Below are 22417 nucleotides of genomic sequence, written 5' to 3' on the forward strand. Positions count from 1 at the left end.
CACTGTCCATTTTTCAACAGATAGCTAGTACAGAGACCACCAACTGCCTTTCAGGGAAAAGCCAGTCCATTTTGTCTGCTCCACCCCTGCCAGGGAACACAGGTTCAGTACCTTCACACTGACCTAATAGAGTACTTTCTTTCCTGCATCCTGAAACTTGTCCAGTTGTAGGGTTGTGAAACTCAGCAGCTAGCCCCCCTCCCTCCTGTCCCTCCCCTATGGCTGGGGCAATGGAGGGGAACAGAGAGGGGAATCTGTACTCACACCCCTCGCTCCACTGGTCACAAACAGAACAGTTTCTCGTGAAGTGTTGGAGGGATTGTGGCAGGGCAGCACAGACTACCACTTTGTTGAAGACCCTAGCCGAGGTGATGTTGCTGCTCTCCCTCAGGGCGTCCACAGACGTTGCCATTGCATTCATCAGATGGCCCAGTTTGGTACCGCCAGCATCCCTTAGGGCGTACTCACACTGTCCTTCTGGCCGGGGCCAAAACCGTTTTTTAAGCTAAAGCCTAGTACCTTTAAGCAGTGTGAGTGCACCTGTTCCGCGCATAACTGTGGCCAGCGGGCCGTGATGGCGTATGGACAGCAAGAAGCATTGGCCGGCCCTGGCAGTGTGAGTACAAACGGGGCTGGGGCGCGGGGGGGAGAGGGAGGGGGGACAAGTACCCTAAAGCCCGGGTCGCGGTCTGGAAGGACAGTGTGAGTACGCCCTTACACTGTGATCACACTGTCCTTTTGGCCGCGGCCAAAACCGGTTTTTCAGCTAAAGTCTAGTACCTTTAAGCCATGTGAGTGCACCCGCTCCGCGCTCAACTGCGGCCAGCGGACCGTCCACGGCCCGCTTGAAAGAGGTGGGCTTTAGCGGAGCCGTTTGCACATGTACGAGCACGAGCGTGCGCACGTGTACGAGCACGAGCACGAGCCCTACGGCAGTAGCCTTATGTCCGCCTGTTCGGACATGTAAATAGAAGGACAGACCATGCGCGGACATTTAACAACAACAACAATGGTGGTGAAAGGTTCACGTTGGTGTGGTGCGGAGGTGGAGTGTTTACTGCAGATTTGGTCGGATGAAAATATTCAAAAACAGTCGAATAGACGCACAAAAACTCCAAGGTCTATGGAAAGATTTGTAAACAAAGCCACACACACGCGATCAATGCGTGTGACGTGTTACGGCGTGATGGCGTATGGACAGCAAGAAGCATTGGCCGGCCCTGGCAGTGTGAGTACAAACGGGGCTGGGGCGCGGGGGGGAGAGGGAGGGGGGACAAGTACCCTAAAGTCCGGGTCGTGGTCCGGGAGGACAGTGTGAGCAGACCCTTAGACTGGCTCGCAGACTGCAGTGTTTGAGTCTTTAAAAAGTTATTAAAAAACAAAGGCTCCTCAAACAGCCACAGAGTCTGGTTAGTGGCATGTTAAGTTTTGAAAATCTGCCAAGCCTACAGAACCAAGGTATAAAAAGGCAACAGTCCAGATAAATCAACCTGTTCAGGCTGCAAGAGGAAAAAAAACATTTGCTGTAGCTCAGACGCCAGCTCTCCTCAGCAGCAGACGAGCCATCTCCATCCAGCTTGGGCCACAGCCTTACATCAGTCTCTGTGCAGTCCTGAGTCTGAAAGAGGCCATTTTGGACTGGATGCCCCCCCTTAACCACAGGCGGGTAGAGAACTTCTGCTTGGACCCAGTGGTGCCCAGACCAGAAAAAAGTCCAGGATGGCTCTCTGAATGTTTTCTACCCAGCCATATGGTTGCGTCATCGCAATCAGTCTGTGCCAAAGAGTCAAAAAAAAACAAATTATTGGCGACCAGAACGATTCCCCTAAACAACAGCTAGGGTAGCAACTATTTCCATCGAGACAACCGAGAGCACACTTTATTCACGCTCCGTCCCAGTACTTCCTTTGAAACCCCTCAGTGCCCCCCAAAAAACCCAAAAGTCTCAGTCCCTCCTTTCTCCACTGAAGCCCACTAGGCAAGCTGGGTACAGTTTGTTGCTGCCACCGTCCCACCAACATGGCCTCACTCTTTTGCCAGTTCCCCCGTGGAGATGAGGCCCTTTCGTATAGGGACTGGGAGTCCTGAAGACACTGTATGTCCTCCTGACTGGTGATAAAAACATTAATATCATGTGCATATGCAGATACAATAGGAGGACGATCTAAGGTCGAAAATCCAGGCAAAGAAAACTCACTAAGCTGACCGTTCATCTAGCACAGCAAGGGGTCGATAGCTTGACTAAATAATTGCCCAGAAAGAGGACAACCCTGGAGGCTCTTAACACAAATTTGGAACTCAATCCCCTGACTGCTCTCTTTAGGTTCCCTCCGTCTAAAAATCTGACTACGTCTGACATGGGTTGTTGGGAAGGATAATGGGATTTATGTTGGGTTTTTTGTTTTTGTTCCCGTTTTTCACTTTAAGGCAGACGTGTCGATACACTGTACAACTGTTATATTTGCTCTTGTTTGTGTGTCTGCAAAATTCAATAAAAAAATTTAGAAAAAAAAGAAAGAGGAAAACCCTGTCTTATTCCCCACTGTACAGGGATTGGCTGACTCAGCCCTGGCCCCATATTTAAAATATACTGTGCACCACTATACAACAGACTAACCCAGGACAGAAACGCAAATCAATACCAAAAGCCCTGAGTGCAGAAAACAAAAACAAGTCATCCACCATATCAAAAGCTTTCTCCTGGTCCAAAGAAGCAATACTAACCTTAACACAATATGACTTGCACACATCAATGAGACAGATGAAAAAACAAGATGATGTTGTCCATAACAGACCTATCTAGAACACAATAGGATTGGTCTTCATGTACAACCATCTCCAGGATGAGCTTTAGTCTGTTTGATAAGGCTCTAGAAAGCACCTTAGAATCTGAACAAAGGAGGGCAACAGGCCTCCAGTTCTTCAGTGAGGCCAGGTCTCCTTTCTTAGGCAGCAGGGAAACTGCTTGCCTACAGAAAAGAGGGAGGGATCCAGTTCCAAAAGATTTCAATAAAACAGTATGTAAATCAGGTCCAACAACATTCCAGAACCGTCAATAAAAATCAGCGGAAAAACCATCAATACCAGGTGCCCGACAGCATCTCGGTCAACTCCTGTAGAGTCAGCCCAAAGTCCAATGACGCTTCTCCCCCGGGCTGAGCTAAGAAAGCCCCTACAGGAGCTCCTCACGACACTCCATGCTGCAGGGTTCTGCATCAAAGAGGCCAGCATAAAAATCCATCGCATGGCTCATCGTCTCACTCGGACTGGTGGTAACTCTCTCTCCAGAAAACTCAAGGCAGGTCATCTGCTTCCTCTGTGCAACCTTTCTCTCCAGGTTAAAAAAGAAGGAGAATGGGCCATCCATGTCCTTCAGCTGGAGAAAACTAGACCTGCAAAAGCTGACCCCGAGTGGGATCTGAGTTGAACCCCTCTTCAGTGTTTTGTGATTCTTCCAGCTCCTGAATTGCTGTCTTGATCGTAGCAGAGGAAAAAGAGGTCCTGACAAAAAACCTGATTTAATAAACCTTACCAACCTCCCACCACAGCCTCAAGAACTAAAATCAGCTTTCTTATGTTTCCACTGCTGCCAAAAGCACTCGAACCCTTTGCAGAAAGCACTGTCCTGCAGGAGGTTATTACTAAAACACCAGTAGGACTTAACCCTTTCACCTGGTGAAATGATCAGCTGCGGATTAATCTGGAGCTGGGGTTTTGTGAAATATACTCTGGAGATCAAAATCAGAGATCAAATTATGAATATTTGATTTTATTCTGAAATACTGTTATTTTTTTAATGTTCCGAATTTGATAGAATATCAGCTGTAGCTATACCACTGCTGTAGAAGCAGTTTTAATTTTTTTTCTCTAATTTTGATTTTTATTGTAGACCCTATCTAACCTGTGTACTGCCTGGCTTGTGGATATTTCACCCTCCATGTGTCTAATAGATCTAAGTGTGTGATGATGGTGTTGATGCTCAGAGATGTCTGTGGGTGGGGTTCCTCGCTTGTCCTGTCTAAAGTGAAATCTAAGGTGCAGGTGCCAGATTAAAAACTCCTGGTGGTATTTATTGAGCTCATCCATAAGCAATGTGAATAAAGCTACCTTTTCACTTCCCTGATTTTGGGCATAAATATTAACAAAACAAAACACAGGGCTCTCTATTTCTGCCCTGACTACCAGGAGCTGACCCTGCACTACTTTATTAGAAGACAGCATAGTTGCACTTGCAGCCTGCACTACTTCACCCTCATAGTTGCACTTGCAGCCTGCACTACTTCATCAGAAGACTGCATAGTTGCGCTTGCAGCTGTTCTAAAGAGAACAGCTACTCCTGCACTGAAGTTAGTACCATGTCTAAGGGCACATGGACCCTCCACCATAAACCAGTTTGGCAGTTTGTTCTTTTGCTGCCTTCAAAGAGTTGTAATATGTTTTTTTAAGCCGGAAGCATTTTTTCTCATCCAGCAGATCAAAACCTAACAGATTTTTCAGAACACTTAAAGATCTGATGAACTTTTCAGTGTCGCTGAAATAATCAGTCACTTTAATTGATCTTTTTTATAACCATTATCCAAAAACTATTCATCTCCTCTAAAGATCACTACTCTCTAAAGATCTGCTCACTACTCCATCAAGTGGCTGTGAAACTCCACAGTCTGCAAACTTAGAGACATTCAGGCTCTCTGCAGCCACATAACCCACTGCTCCTCATGCTGACTCTCATGGCCTACCTGCTCACCGACAGCCAGAATGACCTCCTCCACAGTAACGCTACCATCCGGCGGGACGATCTGTACTCCCTGCCGGATAGACGGAGGTGGCGTCTCGGAGAACGCCATTCCTCACACAAAAACCACCAGAAGACCACAAAAAAACAAAAAACAGGGACAGTAAACCAAAGCAAACTTTGCACCACTCACACACACTCAGGTAAGAGAAGAGAGTGCCTAGAATGCTTATCAACTCTGAGTCTGAGATAGACAATACTTCTGCATTTTTTAAATTGTCTTGCACTGACAAACAACACACACACACCTTTACACCTGTCTCATCATGCACTTTTGTATTCTCTGTCTGCTCTGACAGTTTCTCTTCAACACTGTATAAAGCTTTTATTAGGGACGGACGTACAAGAGAAGACACCACCTCTGCTTGTTTCGGCCCACAGTATGAGTAAATTCACTGACTTTTCTGAACCTGCTTGTGCGATCAAAGAAGAGTACAGTTGCTCTTCTAACTTCAGTCAAAGTCCATCCTAAAACTGATTGAGCTTGAAAATGTGCAGAGGCAAAGAGAACATGATGTAAAAAAAAAATAGAAATTTAACTTGACGTGGGAATATCATTTTCATTTTGCATATTCATCTCATTTTCAGTATTTTATTATGCTGACTAAAGTACTAATATTAGCTCGCTGCCTGGTGGTTATTGTGCTGCTGCAATACTGAGTATATTTCATTCAATAAATGTTTAATCCATGTTTGGCCTTGTTTCAAGCGTTGAAAAATACCGTAGAACATTACTTTATTATTACCACATGGCCATACAATATTTACCAAGTGTCATCAGACAATAAACTTATAAGACTAGTAAAATAAAAACAGACCAAATCTGCTGAACAGTGCACCTTCAAAATTTTAAGTGGACAAAACAGGTGATAATTAAATTGCATGGAATAAATGTCACTGAAGATGCAGATTATATGAAGGGGTGATAAATGATAAACATTTTTTTTCTTTCACACCCTTTGTATTCTTTCCTTTTCAGCATGGACTGTCGCTCTCTTGCTCTCCCACTTTCTCACTTTCTCCGGCTCTCTCTTGCTCCATTGTATGTCTCACAGCATGGCGCCCTTGCCTTTTGACTGGGGGGTGAATGGAAAGGAGTTAGAAAAACCAACTCAAGACTCAAGCATTGAAAAGAAGCATTGGTAGATCTATAGTGGGGCACACTACAAAGAGCCCGGCAGAGTGTCCAATAAAAAAGGAACACAACACAAGCAGCTTGTTCTGTTGAAGACTCCACTCTCTGAGGACAATTCACATTAGTCTGGGTCCATGGTGTCTGTCTGTGTGTGTGTGTGTGTGTGTGTGTGTGTGTGTGTGTGTGTGTGTGTGTGTGTGTGTGTGTGTGTGTGTGTGTGTGTGTGTGTGTGTGTGTGTGTGTGTGTGTGTGTGCACGGATTAGGAGAAAACACTGAGACCATGGCTGTCTATTGAGACAAAAGCAGCGTGTGCTACAAAGCTGTACATATTAAAATTGGTAGACATGCAACAATGGTGCTATCATGACGGGACAGACAAAAAAAAATCCTCCTAGTTTTCTTGCTCTTAAGACCGTGCATGAGGCTTACTTTGCCAAATAAAGCTGCTTAAGGGGAAAAACGAATTAGATACCTGACTCAAGCAAAAAAAGGAAGCATTTGGTCTGAAAACCTGACTAGACCACCGACTTCTGACCTGGCCTGAAGCTGAAACTGAAGAGGTTATGCAGGGTCGGACCAGAGGGCACAGAACACACACACACACACACACACACACACACACACACACACACACACACACACACACACACACACACACACACACACACACACACACACACACACACACACACACACACACACACACACACACACACACACACACACACACACACACACACACACACACACACACACACACACACACACACACACACACTTTCATCAACAGCAGTGTGTGTATCGGAGGGAGGGAGGAAGGGTGGTCGGATAAATATATTATGCAGCCAGGTGTGCAGAGGGGCACTGCTAATTGCCCCCACCACTAATGTTTAATGTACAGAATAGGGAGGCAGAGAGGGAAGGAGGGGGTGAGATTCATGAGGCTGCAGCAGAGGGAAGAGGGGGCTGAATGAGGCACGGAATGACTGGTATTATGACCAAAACAATAATCTGTTATTCCTGTTCCCATAACATTAACATTATTCGTCATATACATGCATTCCTGCTTACATATCCACTTCATAATATTGTCAGTGAAATCCTTGACTCTCCAATGACCTAACAACAACCAAAAGTAATACTTTTTACAGCAACAATGGATTTTTTTAAAATAATGTAAAATATTATATATTAAATACAAAATAGTGTATGTACCAAGTGAAGGAGTTCAAGTACCTCGGGATCATGTTCACGAGTGAGGGGACTATGGAGCGTGAGTTTGGCCGGAGAATCGGAGCAGCGGGGGCGGTGTTGCAGTTGCTCTACCGCACCGTTGTGACGAAAAGAGAGCTGAGCCGGAAGGCAAAGCTCTCGATCTACCGGTCAATCTTCGTTCCTACCCTCACCTATGGTCATGAAAGTTGGGTCATGACCGAAAGAACGAGGTCGCGAGTACAAGCGGCCGAAATGGGTTTTCTCAGGAGGGTGGCTGGAGTCTCCCTTAGAGTTCCGTGAGGAACTCGGAGTAGATCCGCTGCTCCTTTGTGTTGAAAGGAGCCAGTTGAGGTGGTTCAGGATCATCTAGTAAGGATGCCCCCTGGACGCCTCCCTAGGGAGGTGTTCCAGGCACGGCCAGCTGGGAGGAGGCCTCGGGGAAGACCCAGGACTAGGTGGAGAGATTATATCTCCACACTGGCCTGGGAACGCCTCAGGATCCCCCAGTTAGAGCTGGTTAATGTGGCCCGGGAAAGGGAAGTTTGGGGTCCCCTGCTAAAGCTGCTGCCCCCGCGACCCGACCCCGGATAAGCGGATGAAGATGAGATGAGATGATAAATACAAAATAATATATAAAATATTAAAGAACTAATTAAAAATAACAAATAACTACGAAAGGATCGGATTGGCCAAGACCAATTACTCCATAATCATTTAAATGCAATACATTTATTATGTAAAAATACAAAAAAAATGGTTTGTATACATACTTCGAAAAGCAAAGATTTGCTTTCCATTGTTGGGAGTTTGGACTGCTGTTCATCCCAAGCCAGCAATTCTATTCAATAACTCTTACTATTATCCTATTTAACATAAAAGACTAAATCCATTATTTAAAAAACTTGATTGATAACAAGATTCATCTTTAGTGGCCACACAAAGATCAAAGACAACAGACACCACATGATATAAGACTCACCAAACACTCCACACTATAGAGACAAATACACTGCAGGCAGAAAGTCAGTATGGAACAAAGAAACATGCATAATCTCTGATACACTGTATACACTATGTACTCACTTGTGTAGTGCCTACGTTTGGACAGGGAACACTACACTAGTAACCACTACATCAGGGCTATTCAATTCATTTGAAATGGGTTCGGTTGACTTAAATGATCCAAATTGAGGGGCCGGACAAATCTGAGCATCACATTAATGGATATTGTAAAACAATGCAGCGACATAGGAGTGCATATATTGTCTTTATTTTATCAATGTAAATAGAAGTCATGACCTCAAAGTGCAACAAGCTTGCCAAAAACAATCCTTGTTAAATGAACAAACCTGTTAACCAGAGGTTTTCACTCAATTATTGGACTAAAGTAAAGTTTGAGGCTCTTCTCCTTTACTTGAGTATTTTATTTACATGCTACTTTATTCTTCTGCTCCTCTACAAATCAGTGGACATACTCTACTTTTTACTGCACTACATTTATCTGATTACTTCAGTAACTAGTTACTCTACCAGGCTGACAACCACATGTGAAACATTAGTTTATTAATAAAAAACTGTAAAGACAAATGCCTTATTAACTTCCCTCTTTACACTCAGACATGGCTGTAGAGTAAACTCAGGCTTCACAGTGACAGAAACTAAAACTTCTCTGTCCATTCTCTGGTGAACTGACGGTTTTCTGTGCCAACCTTTCTTTTTTAAGTATAAAGAGACACTGATGTGGTGATTTAATCGTGGCCAGACTGAAAAAATTGCACAAACAGAGCGGAGGTTGGCTGTTGCCAAGATGATTGAGAAACCCACGAAGAAGAGCGTAGCGGGAGCATTGTGGCTGCACACCTAGAGGGAGCGCGTGGAGCGCGTGGAGCCCGTGGAGCCCGTGGAGCCCGTGGAGCGCGTGGAGCCCGTGGAGCGCGTGGAGCGCGTGGAGCCCGTGGAGCGCGTGGAGCGCGTGGAGCCCGTGGAGCGCGTGGAGCATGTGGAGCGCGTGGAGCGCGTCTCCCAGCGCGCCGGTATTCGACGCGCTGAGACAGTTGCACTAAGATGGATACGAGAGGGGACAGTGGCCATGAATTACTTTTTCATAGAGGCTTAGAGGCATAGAGGAAATATTCCCTCGGGGGCCGGATCCTAACTTACATTTCTATAGTTAGGTGCTCACCGTTTCAGTTGCAACCACTGCAACTTCCTCGCCCACCATTTTCACCAGTTTAAAAATACGTTGGTGGTCCTGCAGCTTCTGCTACGTAGCACAGATAGAGACCTTAAAGAGGAGTGTCTACCCAGCTTTCTACACTCAACTTTTTGACCATTATGATTGCAGCATCCAGGTTCTCGTAGTGCACTGCTCTTTAGAATGCACACTAATATCAAGCTTAAAGTATGGATGTACACGATTCGAGACATAGCATCAGTAAGTAAGTCTCTAAGAGCTGCTTACGCAAACACACACACATGCATACACACTCAGCTTTGTAGGAAATTTAGAAGGGCTTAAGTCCTCTGAGACTATCTAGTGGTGGGGGGATACGAGCTTGGAAAGATAGGTCTGGGCTGACTAAGTGTGTGTGTGTGTGGGGGGGGGGGGGGTATAGTCGCACCAGCATCCTCTTTCTCTACTTAAAAGCTGAAAGTGCGAGCATGCACAGAGCTCAGCTACACAGCGTGTGTGTGTCTCTAGAGGGGTGGGTGGGCGTGCTCAGGTCCAGTGAGTTTGCAGCTGATAAACAAGGCTAGCTAAGCCGCTACAGTGGCACAGTCCTGGCCCATGACACCCTGTTCTCACACATACATGCATAACCACACCAGGCTGGCCGCTGATAAGGAGTTGTCGCTGGCATACACACACTTCACTAAGGGACTTAAACCTTTCTGGACACACAGATGGGTGGACACACACACACACACACACACACACACACACACACACACACACACACACACACACACACACACACACACACACACACACACACACACACACACACACACACACACACACACACACACACACACACACACACACACACACACACACACACACACACACACACACACACACACACACACACACACACACACACACACACACACACACACACACACACACACACACACACACACACACACACACACACACATCAATAAAAAGCTAACCAAGCCTACCAGATTATGACCTTCCCCATCCATTATTTCAGACAAAACCTAATTTTCACTGCTCAGCACTGATGAAGGAATGGTAGCCTACTTATCAAGTCAAAATCATTAACCATTACAGCACTTATCCCCAATTACCTGAGGTTCTTGTCTGAGACTTCCAGCCAAACAAAAGACTATATACTGAACTGGACTCTCAACAGAAACATACATGTACAGGTGTAACTCAGTTCTGTTCAAGTGTCCCATGACAATATGACAGTGAGCAAACGTGCACAATTCCAGGACCCTTAAACCGAAGCGACATGTTACATTGTTACCATTTAGACCCTTGCTTGTCCTTTTGTGACATGTCAAAATGTCTTTCATGAAATTGACCTACTCTACTTAATCCTGTTCTACTTTGAGCATTCAGTTGCATCATCATTAGGTTCTAATTGAGTGCAGATCAATTACATTCAATTCATGGTGCTACTGGGCTCCACAGATCCCCAATTACATTAGCTTGTTTTGTCCCATTGAAAAAAAACAACTCTACCAAAAACTCAAATCCACACCCTGCTGAGAAGTCAATGGAATTTCTAACAAAGGTCTCAGAAAACCATTTAATGGTTCAGCAAGCATTAATGCAAAGCCAAATACCAGCATTTATACAGGACTTAATCAATGTGGCTGTACACACACTGATTGCACTATTTCTAACACTATTTGTAGCTGCACAAACACGAAACAGATAAGCTGTCTAAATGATGCTATCAATAAAAGAAAAAAAAGGCATTTAACTTGTCTTCCAACACTCAGATGTACCTGAAAAATAACATATTGTTGTCTTCAAGTAATCCAAGCCGCATCTGTAGAGTCTCTGAGTTTTATAAGAGCCAGTCGACCTATGAAAGTCCCTGTGCTCTGCCAGAAGGTGACATTAAATTACTCTAATGGTGAAGCCAGATGGGGAGAGAGAGGCAGAGAGAGAAAGAAAAATAGACAGGAGAATGAGAAAGAGGAAGAGAAATGAGAGATTGACTGCACCGTACTAAACACCCCGTTCAGTCCCTCATACTGATGCAGCTGTCAGATATTGGGATGGTACTCGCTCCTACAGCACTTCTATGACCAAAAATAACAAGTGCACTTGGACTAGCTGTGCTATGCACAGATTTTATTTTGCCTTTGTAGGAGTATCAGAATTGGATTCAGCAACCATTAACCAATTTGTAACTTCATGACATTTCCCGCCACAATTCATTTTAACCACATTTGGCAACTTCATCTCATCGCATCTCATCTCATCTTCAACCGCTTATCCGGGGTCAGGTCGCGGGGGCAGCACCTCCAGCAGGGGACCCCAAACTTCCCTTTCCCGGGCCACATTAACCAGCTCTAACTGGGGGATCCTGAGGCGTTCCCAGGCCAGTGTGGAGATATAATCTCTCCACCTAGTCCTGGGTCTTCCCCAAGGCCTCCTCCCAGCTGGACGTGCCTGGAACACTTCCCCAGCTTTTAATTTTAAAGTCTTGAGCCGTTAATTGACAATAACTTTAACTCCAGGCAATGAATAATTATTATCTCTCTTAGTGTCTTATTACATTTAAATCACATACTTACATGAATTATCATTCAGCCCTATCCAGTGTTTATAAGTACAGCTAAAACGGAAATGAAAAATAATTGGCAGATTGATTGATTGATAATGAATACAGTCAATAGTTGCTGCTCTGGTGCAGAGACTCTTCATTTCCCAGCAATATTGCTAACAGTTTGGCCACAACAACAAACTCCATCCAAACAAGCGGGACTTGGTCCATTTCCAAACTCTTCGTTGCTCACAACATTGTTCACGGAAAAAATAAGCTAAATTAACCACATCAATCAGCGTTCAATCTTGTGTTAAAACAAAAACTTGTAAAAGAATACTAAATGAAATGTATTACACAATAAATACAATACAGTGTAATATTAACAACATAATTATTCAAATCGGGAACTGTAATGTAGATAAATATCTATGTGGTCAAAAAATTTGGAGCATGGACATCTAGAAAGACGTAGGGTCTGGCAACGAGCAGTAGACCTTCCCAACTCAAGGGGCAGCACTAACACATGCATTTCAAAATACCGCTGCACGCAACTGGATAGTACTACGACCGACTACGACCAATCAGAGGATGAAGGTGAAGTATCTAGACGACTTCGACGGTGCATCACGGCTGTCATCGGTTACTCCCACCAATAACAGATAGCACAATTTGATTGGTGCTTTGGGTTTTTCTGACATAATTAATGAGCTCCGGTGGTTCGTGCCCAGAGGAAGCTGAGGAGCAAATTGAAATTTACTAGAGGTGCATCTGGATTTTCAGAGTACTGGAGATCTGTTTACATAGGAAAAGACATGCACAAGCTAGTGGAAGGTCATGGAAGCAAAGAAATTATGATGGGGTGTGTGTGTGTGTGTGTGTGTGTGTGTGTGTGTGTGTGTGTGTGTGTGTGTGTGTGTGTGTGTGTGTGTGTGTGTGTGTGTGTGTGTGTGTGTGTGTGTGTGTGTGTGTGTGTGTGTGTGTGTGTGTGTGTGTGTGTGAGTGAGTGAGTGAGTGAGTGAGTGAGTGAGTGAGTGCGTGCGTGCGTGCGTGCGTGCGTGCGTGCGTGCGTGTGTGTGTGTCTGTTTGTGTGTGTGAGAGAGACAGAGATACACTGTAGATAGAGAGAGCAGGAGATGGAGAACGGGGGAGACTGAGTGGAAATGATGCCATTAGCCCAGAAAAGCTCAGCTCAACACACCGACAGCAAACCAAACTTGCTCCCTCTTGGTCAAAGGGCTCATTTGGCTCCACTGACTCTAAACAACACTCTAAACAAACCGCTAGAAAGTAAGTGGTCCCTCCTTTCCCCCCTCTCCAATCTTCTCTTCTCTCCTCCATCTCCCTGTCATATGCGCTCAACTCCCGTTTAATGTCCTGCAAATGAAGCGGATTTATTAATGTGTAATTAAGTAATAATCATTACTACATAATGCATGAGAGACTCAAGGGGCTAAGAGCTGGGAGGGAGAGAGGGAGAGATAGGATAGTGAGGCTGCCTGAGCAGAGAGGAGATTTTTGCTTCCTCGCCTCGCTAAAGACACACATTAAAAACGGATTAATCCATTGAAATAATATTTTGATAAGAGAGAGGGTATGCCCTCTCCTTTCTTCCTCCTGCTCCCCCCTCCTTTTCTCTCACCCCATCAGCTAGTTTCATGACCCATCATCACGCCATCAGTCCGTGTTCAATTAACAGACTGCAATTAGTCAAGTCCCCCCACTGTTAACAAGGCCTAATCACTGTAAAGGCTCAACTGGTCAAGTAAATCCATCAGTGGAACTCAGAGCGTGCTCACACTGTCCTCCCGGACCGAGAACCGGACTTTAGGGTACTTGTCCCCCCTCCCTCTCCCCCCCGCGCCCCAGCCCCGTTTGTACTCACACTGACAGGGCCTCGGCCAATGCTTCTTGCTGTCCATACGCCATCACGCCGTAACACTTCACACGCATTGATCGCGTGTGTGTGGCTTTGTTTACAAATCTTTCCATAGACCTCGGAGTTTTTGTGCGTCTTGTCGACTGTTTTTGAATATTTTCATCCGACCAAATCTGCAGTAAACACTCCACCTCCGCATCACACCAACGTGAACCTTTCACCGCCATTGTTGTTGTTGTTAAATGTCCGCGCATGGTCCGTCCTTCTATTTACATGTCCGAACAGGCGGACATAACGCTACTGCCGTAGGGCTCGTGCTCGTACATGTGCAAACGGCTCCGCTAAAGCCCACCTCTTTCAAGCGGGCCGTGGACCGCAGTTGAGCGCGGAGCGGGTGCACTCACATGGCTTAAAGGTACTAGACTTTAGCTGAAAAAACGGTTTTGGCCGCGGCCAAAAGGACAGTGTGAGCACGCTCTCAGTCGCAGTGGTGAAACTTGTAGGTGCAATAATATGAAAAAAAAATATACTGTTGTTTATTATAGCCAGTGAACAGAGAACACAACTTACTTTCTAAAATGAGGTTGTATGTTTATAAAAACTACGATCAAAATGGCAGCTCTACAGTATTGCAAGACAGGAAAGAGAAAAACACAACAAAATAACAGAGTAAATTGAACAAAAACATACCCAACGTATTATTATCACTTTCATTACTTGTTCATATTACTTTAGCATACCCATACCATGTAAATGTACTAGCTGGCTAACTAGCATCTTGAATCCATCCATCCTTCTGGTTCCCTTTGGGAATGACAAATACAGACTAAAGACCGCTCCTGCTGGTGTGGGGAGATATTTCCACTTATGCAGGTGTATGTACCGGCTGGCCATTGGCTGTAGTCTTTGTGGTTGTCAAGCGCAACTTTTCGGCGTAAGTGGGTCGTAGGCAAATGTATCACCTTTTCCATGATCTTCAGATGCAGAAAAATTGTGCCTGAGTAACGTCCCAAACGATCACCACTCCACTTCCAAAAAACATCTGTTTCAGACCTCAGGGGCCCTTTCTTATGAAGCAAGTTCAAGCTGGCAAAAATCCTGTCAGTATAGGTCAATAAGAATAAGTGGAAGAATGGACAATAGATTAGATGACTTTGTTGACCTATCAAGAATTTTTTTTCATGTCAAATTAATCAAATAGGATCAGATCGAATCAGCTTATAATATCTCTGCTCCCTCTAAGTTACGAGTCTGAGTATAATCCCATTTATGTATCCCATTAAATCCATGTGTTGCTTAGATGTTTAGTCATGTGTGTATGACAATTTTAGCCTTAATGTTTCAGCTGAAACCCTGACGATGTGAATCGGACCCCAGATCAAATAAAAAATGTGTATATGCAAGTAGGCTTATTTTCATATCTTATCACTCTAACAAGTACATGGCTTTAGTGCTTCAATCAGTCTGTGTTGTGGGATATCTGTATACAAAAGCACATACAGCATACATAAACCCATAGCAATGTGACGCAAGGCAATGCATACAGTCTACAGAAATGTAAGCGCACCATCCACAACCTGTCACACTGGCAACACTCAGTCTCTCCGACAAGAATCTATATCTCTTGATATAAAAATCTCACGATCTGCGCACCGAGTTCCAGGGGATCTTCTACGAATGGTGAGGATTTCCCATTGATCAGTCATTAGGCGGTGGTTTATATGCCTTGTTTTGTTGTCTTGAACATAACTTGCTCTGGGGAAGGCTAGGTATCAACCAGTATGGGGCAGCTGATGGATGATATATAATGCCAATATCATGTTGTTGTTTTCTTTTGCATCAAATGAAATACAACAAATACTAATAACAAATGAGACACATCCTTGATAAATTTGAATGAACATTTATTTTACACTTAATGTCTGCATTGTCTCTGTTTATTCTGTGTTGAGTTGTAGGCTGTAACTGCAGCATAGTTTTGAATACACAAAGGAAAAAACATTTGGTAAAAGGCTTTATACTTGCTTAGCATCCCAAATGACAAATCTGATCAATGTTTTACTCGTCAGGAGTAGGGGTGATGGGCTGGGGACACCCATACAGGTTGAAGGCTTGCTACTTGATGCTGACGTCTGCCCTTAGAGCGGCGAAAATGACCCAAGGGGAAGCGCCAACTTCTTTCTACAGCAACCACTTACAGCCTGCTGACATTCTTTTGTTAGTCTGCCTTCTGAGCGCAAGAATCAGCCGATACTGATTATCTCAAAATGGCATTAATAGGCCTATCACTAGGTAGGTGTGCAGCATCAGTTACAGTGGTAATGTACCTCGGTGAGAAGTGAACCTACCCTGAAAACCCAGGGTTAAACCTGAAGTTACCTCGCTAACAACAAATCCTACTTCCTAGCACAGGCCTCAGGACCAGTCAGTGCAAATCTAAAAGAGGATATGGTTGAGGTGGGAATTTGTGCTTCTTTGTTATTGTTTTGGCATGCCTCGCTGGCTGGTGCGTCCATAAGCCAGCCAGCCAGTCAGAGTTGGGTGAGCAGGTGAAAGACAGTGGAACATGAAAACACAGATAATCCCCTGGTGATGCTCACCTCGGCCTGGCCTCCATCGCTCCCTCCCCACTCACCCGCTGTGTGCAACTGTGCTGCCCCCAAGCACCTCTCCTCTCTCTCCCCTTTACCCTTCAACCCCTTTTCTCCTCCTTCTATATCTCTCTCTCTCCTACATCCCTCTCTCCATCTTCCCCCAATGCCAGGTCTTGCCAAGCTGTCAGTGGGGCAAGGTGTGGAGGGGAGATAGCAACACGCATGTACACACACATATGCATGAGTACACATACACAAAACACATGGTGCTTATGCAAGCTAGACTACAAGGGCTGTGTTACCTTTACTGCACACACACACACACACAGAGTGGTGGTCGTCCGCCTCAGCTTTGCTTCGCTCTGCTTCGCTTGGCTGCCTGACTAAAGCTAAGCTCTCGTTATCCAGGCTGCCTTAGTGAAACACACACTCACACACACACAGACAGACAGAGAGACACACAAGATGTGCATATCCATGATGCATGCAAACACAAATACAAGAATGTAGATGTTGCAAGCATAAGCACGCACATACACACAAACAGTGACGGAGCAATGACAGAGCAGCAGTGGATGGAACTGGACCACAGCAGCTGATTTGTTCACTGACAAACTGCACAGAGCATCAACAACCCTAGAGCAGGGGGCAATAACAACCACATTCAACCACATCCTACATACACTGAGTGGGTGGAAATCAACTAGATATTCATACAATACACTCTGAACAAATGCTGAAAAAAGAACTCACTGGTTTAGGGCTGTGCCATATAATGATATGACGATAGAAAACATCGTTTCATGTTTTGCTCTATCATTTATATTGCGGTGTCATAAACCATGCACTTTACAGGCTGAGGGGTGTGTGAAGATGAAGTGAGCCGAAGGAGTTGCTCCAAGCATATTACAGGCAGCCAAAGACTGTGTTTCTCTCTTCATTAAATCACCAGATAACAACTGTAACACACACAGACCTACACACACCAGGCGCACGACACACACGCTCCGTGTGTGACGCCGACACAGGCTGCAGTGTTTCAATAGAATTAATAAAGGATCGGCTAATTACGGCTGTGCCGTCAGTCCGACACAGCGCCGTGGAAGTGAAACTACAGTTCTAAATACAGCATCAGCTATTGTCAAAGAAAGATACAAACAGAACACATTTATATTATAACAATAAATACTTTTAATTTGATTCCCGTATCAGAAATCAGAAATCACTCAGTAACTGGCTGATAGACGCAGGCGGCACTGGACTCACGTGCACACACGGCTGTCCTGTGTCGATGCTCGCTGCCCAGAATACGATGGTTTATTACATTCACAGTGCAATTCAAAACAATAGTCTAAATAGAATGTACTGGGAAAACACATTTTGCAGTTTGCCTTTATTGATAGCCTACATTAAGCAAAAAAAAGTGTATATATATATATATATCTTTTTTCCAGAAAATGTTCTATATTGTATTATATACCGTTATCGGGATATGAAAGAACCTTAATCATGATATAAGACTTGGGTCATATCGCCCAGCCCTGCACTGGTTACAGCTTTGATATTGTAAGGATTCACTTGTTTTCCTCCACTTCGTATCATTAAAAATTAATTGTTCAACTTTATGGCACCGGCTTAGACTTTGATAATTTCTGGTAACAATTTTATCATTTGACATTTATAAGGATAAAAGATTAATCAATGATATGCCCTTATTAATTGTCGAAAAGCCATGGCCTCCAGTCACCTCAGTAGTGTATTTAATTTTTCTTTGCACAGAAACAAACAGAAAGGAGAAACAAACACCTGAGAAAAGTACCAATGCAACCGGGGAAAAACTCCAGTTTATAGTTGACATTATAGTCGAACTATAGCTACAAAACAGATGCCAAATGTCTGTGTGTTGTCAGTCGTACGTGTGCATCCATCAACATATTTACATTTTTCACAGCCATTTTAATGGCAGTTCTTTATTATGAGTGTTGCGATAGATGGGAAACAGCCGTGGTTACAGATTGTGTTAGGGTGATCATGAGTCAGATTCTAACATGTAAGATATGTGTGTCCTAGTCCTTACTTGGAAATACTTTACAATTAACAGAATAAGAGACACGCTAAAGCACCAAGTAGGTATAAACTACAAATAGGGCATTTATTCTTTTCAAGCCGAGTCAAACTGTATTATGAAAATGGGCTGTATCAACTCAAATCTGAAACCAGCTTTACAGTAGATTCCTGGAGGCAGTGGAATTTGTACGCTGCTGCATCACTCTCCATCACAAGCACATACAGCCCACAGTAATAGATATTACCACCACATGCATATTCCAAAGCGACCACAATAAAACACGCTTCCAGTACTCCTACGATTGACAGAATGAATCCCAGCCAGGTCAGATTAAAAACAGACTTCACTTCAGAACCTGAAGGACAGGCTGAAATCCTCCAATGAAAATCATGCTGTTAATCAAACGAAGCAGACACTTTGAACCACTGTCAGAAATCTGCTTTACTTCCCAGATAGCCAGGAAAGCCTATATGGTAGAGGAAACGGGGGAGGGGAAGGCCACCACATGGTCAGCCAGTCCGTTGCCCATCTGGGTCCCATAAAGAAAACATGGAGGCCAAGGCCACCACATGCCCTCATGCAAGATGCCCACTCACCCATGCACTGCAATGAATACTATTCTATGGTAATGGGGGCAATTGAGGCTTCCTTGGGTAAAATAATAATAATAATGATAATAATAATGATTTTTACCATTCATTTTAATAATATAAATTTGGACCTTTCTTGAATTTAAGGGAAATTAATTTGTAAATTGCTCAGTTGGTCTTCATGCCCATAAAGGGCTAAAACATGAGAAACTGAATATTAATAGCATGGGGGAAATTCTAAAATCTAGGATCAAATACATTCATGCCCAGCAGTGCACTGCACCTCCTTAACATTTGGGGGATTGAAAATTAGGACAAAAAAAATGTAATTTTAAAATCCAATTTTGCACATTATTTTATTTAAAAACTGACATCAGTGACTTGTTTAAGACTTTTGTTTCTACCAGACAAAAGCTGCGCTGGGCTGTTCATGGGCCGACATACCAACATGCGAATAATCCACATTACATGGGCCCATTAACCAAGTGGATTACTACACACAGATCCAAAAGCACAGCCCACGCTGTCAGAAACGATCCGCCAGTGTATCATCTTCCACGTTCTGACAGTGTGGCAGCTAATTGAAAACAATTAGCCCTGTGGACCAGCGGACAGAGACATTCAACTGGAGCTCCACACAGCTCATTCCTGACAAACATGTGGACATTAGAAACACTTAGTAGACAGTAGAATAACAATAAAACTAAAGCATATCTTTCCCTTACATTTGAATCATTTTAACAACCTGACTATTGACAAACAATGAGTGACCCAACAGCAAAAGTGAGAACACACTAATTGCAAAGGTGAGAGACCCTAATGTAAGATTCCGCTGTTCTACAACTGCACGCACACTGCTTGCGACCCTTGGGGAACATCAAATTAAATGAGCTAACGAGCACCAGAGTTGGGGATGAAGTGGCCATGGTTCTGGTCGCGCTGGCTACACCTGAGTGAAGTGTCCGTGCACATGAGGCACACCATAAACAGTTTCTTACCTTTAACGGAGCGCGGTTTGGCCTGTTTTCGTCTGGACATCTCTGCTCTCGAACTGCCTTTTGAATTCGGATTCTCGACTTGTTTTTGTTCCGTCCCGTGTTTTCAGCTCACCATGCAGGCGGGCGGACACAGGCGACTTCTCTTTGCTCCACCACCACTTCGCTGCTGCTGCTTCGCCTGTTGCAATGCGGCAGCTTCAGTCTCTGATTGGGAAACGGCCGTTAGTCCAACGACAACAAACCACACGCACACACCGGGAGTGGAGCGGCTCGGAGGCGACGGTCGGCTCCTCTGGTGCGTTTTCTTCCTCAGCAGTCGCTAGGACTCGCGCAACCTGTAGCGTAAACGGGACCAACTTCCCGTTGGTGTTCCCGTACAGTCCCGCCACCAACAGCCTCTTTTTTTTTTGTTTCTTCTCCTTTCCCCGCACGCGCTTTGCCTTCTCCGGTGCAGCCCGGGCGCTCGTGCCGCTCCGACTTCTTTCAGCAATCCGGACCGTGGCGCGAGCCGCCAGCCACGCGTGCAGCAAACCCCTGAGCAGGTCCCGCGCGGTATCGGGGGAAAGTGACAGCGGCACCGTCCGAGTGCGAGGTGGCGGTGCCACAGCGGTACGTGACGGTCCAGGTGAAGAGAGGCGACGGTAGCCCACTGTTCTGGGAAAGTGCTTTCGAAATGAGCCGTGGCTTCGTCCCGCGTGCTCCTCGCGGCTTCGCTGGGGCTTTTTTTTTTAGTTTATCGAAACTATTTCAGTCTGTTGTGTTTAGTTTTTTTTCCTCCAGGATAACGGCACCGACTCGAAGCGACCAGCCTCCTGAGTTCCGTCCCGCTATTCTACACTAGGCAGTGGTGGTGGTCTGGTGCCATGGACATTGCGCTCTTCCCCAGCATCTTCACCCCGAGGGGAATACTGCTTTTTACAACCCGCGCTTTCTTTTTGTTAATATTTCTCAATGCCCTCCCGGCGGTAATAATAGCAGCCTAATGTTTCTACCAGTGTAACCTTCGCTAGCCTCTGTCTCCCTGCTTTTTCTTTGTCCTGACTCTGGCTACCAGTCTCCCTCCTCCTCTGCCTGCCTCTGCTGGCGGGGCTGCGGCGCAGACACACATAATAAAGCCAAGGCAGGCAGTGCTTGGCTGGAAATGTAGCCGCGTCCCAGCAGGGGGATGTGAGAGAAGGGTCCCGGCGGGGGAGCGCTCTGATCCCGCAGGGAGCAGCTCGGCAGAGCCCGGGTTGGCTGAGACAGAGAGGCAGGAGAGAGGCAGGCTGGGCTGGCGGAGAGAGAGGGGGGAGCAGGAGGAAGGTTAGGCAACAGCGCCCAGCTGTGGCCGACCGGCACAACTACAACAGGGACTGTGAGAATACAGAGGGGGGGGGGGGGCGGAAGGAAAAGATGGACTTGAATCCAAATGTTATGTGGAAGAAGCCGTACAGTTAAAACGTGCAATAAATAGCCGAAGTTTGACAAACTACATGATAGTTATTGAACAGCACTTGATCGGATGCTGAGGTGGGCTGTCTAGGTTTAACACAAGCACTGCTCAGTTGTGTCAGCCACTCACCAGTGTCAACTGTAACTCCCAAGCCCCAGTAGCAAAAATTATTAAGTCAAAGCTCAACCTCATCAAATGAAATGAAATGTTTTTGTTGGTCTTTGCATTTGATAGCACCCCCTCTATTGTGTGGCTTTCCATTGCAGGCCACTGCAAGTCTTTATACCCCTCAAAACTAGAATTCACCGAACAATACAAATGGCAATGGATAAAATACCCCGTTCTGAGTGGACAGAAGTAAGACTTAATTCAGAAATGTAATGCTGTGTTTGTTGATAAGCAGTAGGGCATTGCCAGTGTAGACTACCAATCGACTTGAACTCATCGTTTTGCACGCTCTGCATATGTTCACAGTCCACATTTGACCCTGTAGGCAGCAAGCTTGGTATATATTATTAACAAATTAATGTTTAATCTACACTGGAGATCAAAATTAGAGAACAAATTCTAAACACTTGATTTATTCTAAAATATAGTTGTTTTTTACTGTTCATAATTGAATAGAATATCCTCTGTGTCTATACCACTGCTGTACTAGCGTGTTTTTTTAATAACCAAAGCACTTCAACAAAGGTTTGTGAAAAATCGAAACCCCATAAAGAATCTCTGGAAAATCCTTGGCAACAAAGTCAAGTCTAAGAAACCCACTCCAGTTAGTGAACTGTGTTAGAGAGTGAGTCAGAATGGACCCAGATCAAACCAGAGCAGAGTGAGAAACTAGTAATGTCCTGTGGGCGCAGATGTGCTGAAGTTATTCAAAGCTGTGGCCTCTACACCTCCTGTTCATTTCTGAATCCTAGAGAAGAAAACATTGTTGAAATCTTCTCTTCTGACACAATGAA

The 22417-nt window shown here is 44.9% G+C and overlaps 1 protein-coding gene across 1 annotated transcript in view; it reads right to left on the reverse strand.

Annotated features, from left to right (window-relative positions):
- znf423 (zinc finger protein 423) overlaps nucleotides 1-21028 on the reverse strand; it is a 194487-nt gene extending 173459 nt beyond the window's left edge. The window contains exon 1 of the mRNA XM_083917541.1: nucleotides 20024-21028. Coding sequence (XP_083773667.1) covers nucleotides 20024-20063 — 40 coding nt within the window. The 5' untranslated portion in view covers nucleotides 20064-21028. The remainder of the gene's footprint in view (nucleotides 1-20023) is intronic.
- Between the last annotated feature and the right edge of the window lie 1389 nt (nucleotides 21029-22417).

Source organism: Echiichthys vipera (assembly GCF_963691815.1).
Source record: "Echiichthys vipera genome assembly, chromosome: 7".
In the NCBI taxonomy this organism is placed as follows: domain Eukaryota; kingdom Metazoa; phylum Chordata; class Actinopteri; order Perciformes; family Trachinidae; genus Echiichthys; species Echiichthys vipera.